The sequence below is a fragment of the Parus major genome, chromosome 21 (assembly GCF_001522545.3).
Source record: "Parus major isolate Abel chromosome 21, Parus_major1.1, whole genome shotgun sequence".
NCBI classification, from domain to species: Eukaryota; Metazoa; Chordata; class Aves; order Passeriformes; family Paridae; genus Parus; species Parus major.
The window spans coordinates 881230-885542 of record NC_031789.1 but is presented as its reverse complement, the minus strand read 5'-3'; the positions used below and the strand labels follow the sequence as shown (position 1 = coordinate 885542).

Here is a 4313-nt window from a genome sequence, read left to right as displayed (position 1 = left end):
GCTGATAAAGAATTGGGAAAACGCTGATAAGGAATTGGGATAACGCTGATAAGGAGCTGATAAGGACTGGTATAACGCTGATAAAGAATTGTGATAACGCTGATAAGGAATTGGGATAACACTGATAAGGAATTGGGAAAATGCTGATAAGGAACTGGGATAACACTGATAAGGAATTGGGAAAACTGTGATAAAGAATTGGGAAAACTCTGATAAGGAATTAGGAAAACACTGATAAGGAATTGGGAAAACACTGATAAGGAATTTGGATAACGCTGATAAGGAATTGGGATAACGCTGATAAGGAATTAGGATAACGCTGATAAGGAACTGGGATAACGCTGATAAGGAATTGGGAAAACGCTGATAAAGAATTGGGATAACGCTGATAAGGAATTTGGATAACCCTGATAAGGATCGGGATAAAGCTGATAACACCAGCTCCACTTGGAAAACACTGATAAAGACCAAGGGATAAGGCTGATAAGGAATTGGGAAAACACTGATAAGAAACCGGGATAATGCTGATAAGGAACCGGGATAACGCCGGTAAGGACCAAGGACAGGGATATCGCTGATAAGGACCAGGATAACGCTGAAAAAGCATCGGGATAATGCTGATAAGGACGGCTTCTCCCGGGATAAAGTTCCAGCTGCGCCCAAACTACGGCAAAGATTCCCAAAAAAAAGGAATAAATAGATGGAGAACGGAAGGAGAACGAACAGGAACAAAAGCCTGGAGTGGGAAACGCTTCATCCATCCCCAAACCCTTCCCGGGCTTGCCCCAATTCTTTGGGAGAGCCCCAAATCCATCAGGACCTTCCCAAAAAAACCAATCCGAGGGAAGCCGGCTTCGGGAATGATCTCCTCAGGCCAGATCCTGTTTTCCTTGGAAAAAAAATGCCATGGCTTGAAAACCCTTTCCCCACCAACATCTCCCGGCTCCACGCCTGATTTCCCAATGATTCCCGAGGCTCTCATGTGCCTGGTGCTGGGGCGGGGGAATTTTCTGCTCCCAAATTCCATTCGTTCTACAACGCATGGAGAAAGGGAGGAAAACACGCTGGAGCCAAGGGAAGCTTTTCCTCGCCTTTTTCCTCGGAATTTTTTCCCACTGGGAAAATCCGATCAGGAAATTCTCGTTTCCCAAGGAAACGAGGATGGAAAGAAACCGGGAGGAAGGAAAGTTTCATCCCAGGTGTTTTTTTCCCCCTTGGATGAAGCCTCTCCTGACCTTTTTTCCAAGCTCCAGTGTCAGTTTTAGAGCAGGTGTGAAATCAGGAATAAACCTGGAATTCTGGAAGATATTCCCGCTTGGAATAAAAGCAAGGAGATGCTCCTGTGCCTGTTTTATAAATAAATACGGATCTGTTTCTCCCGATTTTCCCAAGCTTTGGACTTTTCTCCCCATTCCCACCTCCAAAAACCCCCATTTTTCCCCCCTTTTCCCTGAGAATCATCAGGAAAACGGGAAAACCCCATGGAGAGAGGCGGGTTCTGCTGGAATCTTTTCAATGGGGCCAAAAATAAGGAAAAAAATTCCTAAAAATTTGCATTAATAGTGAAAAAGGACTCACCGCACGGTGGATTGGTAAACGAGGTCTTCCCGTTTCCGGTAGTTTTCCATCTGGGAAAAGTTGGTGGAAAACATGGCATCAAAAGTGAAGATCTTCTGCTTGATGGTGCCGCCGTCAGTGACCTGCGGGAAGCAATCCCAGTGTCCCAAATTTGGGAATTTTGAGCTCGTTTTGGAATATTTCGAAGGGTTTTTATTGGGAGCATTTGAATAAATTGAGATTTGAATAGATTTGATTAAGTTTTAATGTATTTATTTCGATCTGGGTTGATCTGTTTGGCATTTTAATGTCATTTTTGTTTTTGGTATTTGGGTATTTATTTAGGTTTGAATAAAGTTGGAATTTTAATATTGATTAAATATTAAATACATTTTAATGTATTTAATGTGATTAATTAATAAGAATACAATTTAATTATTGAATATTAAATGCATTTATTTAATATCTTAACGTGGTGCATTTAAATACTTCCATTAGGATTTTATTTTAATTTTTTTTAATTTAAAATTTTTATTATTTCACGGTTTCCATCTTTATCCACAAAATCCCAGCATCTTTCAGCTCAGAATTTCTGGATTTATGTTGCCCCTGCTGAGATGAAATCCACGTTTTTCATCCTGTTTTTCCATTTTCTAGCTGGGAATTGTTTTAAAATGCAAAATGGTTTTTTCTAGGACTTGTTTATTCCCTGTGCCTCCCAGCATCTCTGGATTGATCTTCCCTGTTTTGAGGAGGAGTTTTAGTGGAAAAATAAGGAGGAAAATGGGAATTTTGGGGCTAAACTGGCTCCCAGAAGAGAGTGAAAATTCCCATTTTTTAAAATAAACCAGGACCAGCAGCAGAAGATTTTGGGATTTAATCCTCAAATTCAGAATTTCCTAAGGACAAAACCCCAAATCCCCACCCAACACTTGGCCAAAATTCCGCTGTTATTCCTGATTTCCCCTTTTCCTGCTTTTTTATGGTGGAAAAGGAGGGGGAAAAAAAAATTGGCCACTAAAAAATCTCTTCCAATTTATTATCCCAGTCTGAGGCTTTTATGGGAAAGAAATTCCACTCTGGCAGGGATGTGGGATAAAGAAAAGAGGGATAAATGGTGGAAGTTGTAAATCTCTGGCCTCAGGAAGTTTCCAGGGAAGTTTCCAAGGGTTTTTCCTGGTTTTTCTTTGGATTTGGATCCCTCCTCCATCCCAGGGTGGCTCCCAGGTTTCTCCTGAAACCCGAAGGGATTTTAGGGATTTTTTTAGGGTGGGAATGGTGGAGGTGGCACCCATGGATTGGGAATTTGCAGCCTTGGGATTTTCCCGGCACATCTGGACAGATGTGGACCCAAATCCATCCAAGGGCAGGAATGGGAAAATGCTGGAAAATGCTGCTGGAATCACCCTCTGGGAATCCTCGCATGGATTGGGAGTGATGGGAACAGCCACAGCCCTGAGGGAATTCCAGGGAGTTAAAGGCTCCCAGGAAAAGGTTCATCAGGAATTCTCCCTCTCCCGGGATCAGCCCTAATTCCAGCCTTTTATCCATGCCCGGGGGAATTTTTTGGGAAGAGAAGCTCCGTAGGAATTTTCAAGCCAATGCTTCCTGCTGGGAATCAAAAAAGGGGATAACTGAGCAGCATCCCATGGTTCCTGTCCCAGGGGATGTCTCCACATCCAGGAATTTTGGGAGAAGGGGCACAGGGGCACATTCCAGGCGCCGCTTCCTGCATTATTCATAAAGCCCAGGAAAAATCCCATTCCTGAAAAAACCCTGGCCATTCCAGAGGGAGCTCCCGCCTGCCGCCCTCCCTTCCACAGTGACCCCAACAAATCCCAAAATCCCTTCAAATGAACTTCTGCTGCTCCCAAAATCCATTAAAAGCTCCGGAGCCTCCCATCAGGATGCCCAAAGGATCCAAAATCGTTGGGAAGTGATGGATGCGGGATGAAGGGGTTGGAATTGGGATCCAATCCAGGCTCCGTGTCCCGAGGATGGATCAATGGATTCCCTTTCTCCAAGCAAATGGAAATTGTTCTGGAAAGAGGGAAAATTCCCTGGAGCGCTCCGGGTGTTTGCGGGGGGACACAGTGTCCACGTCAGAACCACCAGGAAGAGCTCGTTATCCTGGAATATTCTGGATTTAGGTTTCTCCTGTCCATTCCCTGGAAAAACTCCTTATCCTGGAAAACTCCTGGTTTCACTTTTTCCTGCCCATTCCCCGGAGAATCACAACCAATGGGAAAAACTCCTCATCCTGGAAAATTCCAGCTTTTTTCCTCCCCTTTCCCTGGAGAATCGGGGAAATCGGGAATCGGGGAAAACCCATTATCGTGGAAAGCTCCCGGGAACCGAGGAGCAGCTCCCGGCTGTTCCCGGCCTCATTCCGAGTGGATTCCGCCGACCCCCCCTCTCCTGCCGAGGCTTCTCTGGGAGCTCTCCAGGCTTGGATCCGTGTTCGCACCTGTTCCCGGGAACATCGCACCTTCCGGAGGTGTTGGGATTGCTGGATGTTAATTAACGCCTCCACTCTTGGGATGTGTTCCTGTTTATTCCGGGAAAAAATTCCCTTTGCTCATCCCAGGAATGCTGAAATTGGCAGCGTTCCGGCGGCTCAGGGGTTTCCCGCTGGGAGGAAAGGGTTGTCCCTGTCCTGGGGGATCCAGGGGAATTGCTGGAATTGCGGCTGTGGCTGCAGTGTGGGGCTTCTCCGTGGGGTTTCACCCCTGGGATGAGGCCGCTCGGCCTCGGAG

At 45.5% G+C, this 4313-nt stretch overlaps 1 protein-coding gene across 1 annotated transcript in view; it reads right to left on the bottom strand.

Annotated features, from left to right (window-relative positions):
- The window catches only part of IGSF21 (immunoglobin superfamily member 21), a 31685-nt gene that overhangs the window by 6051 nt on the left and 21321 nt on the right, over positions 1-4313 (bottom strand). The window contains exon 4 of the mRNA XM_033519356.1: positions 1579-1700. Coding sequence (XP_033375247.1) covers positions 1579-1700 — 122 coding nt within the window. The remainder of the gene's footprint in view (positions 1-1578; positions 1701-4313) is intronic.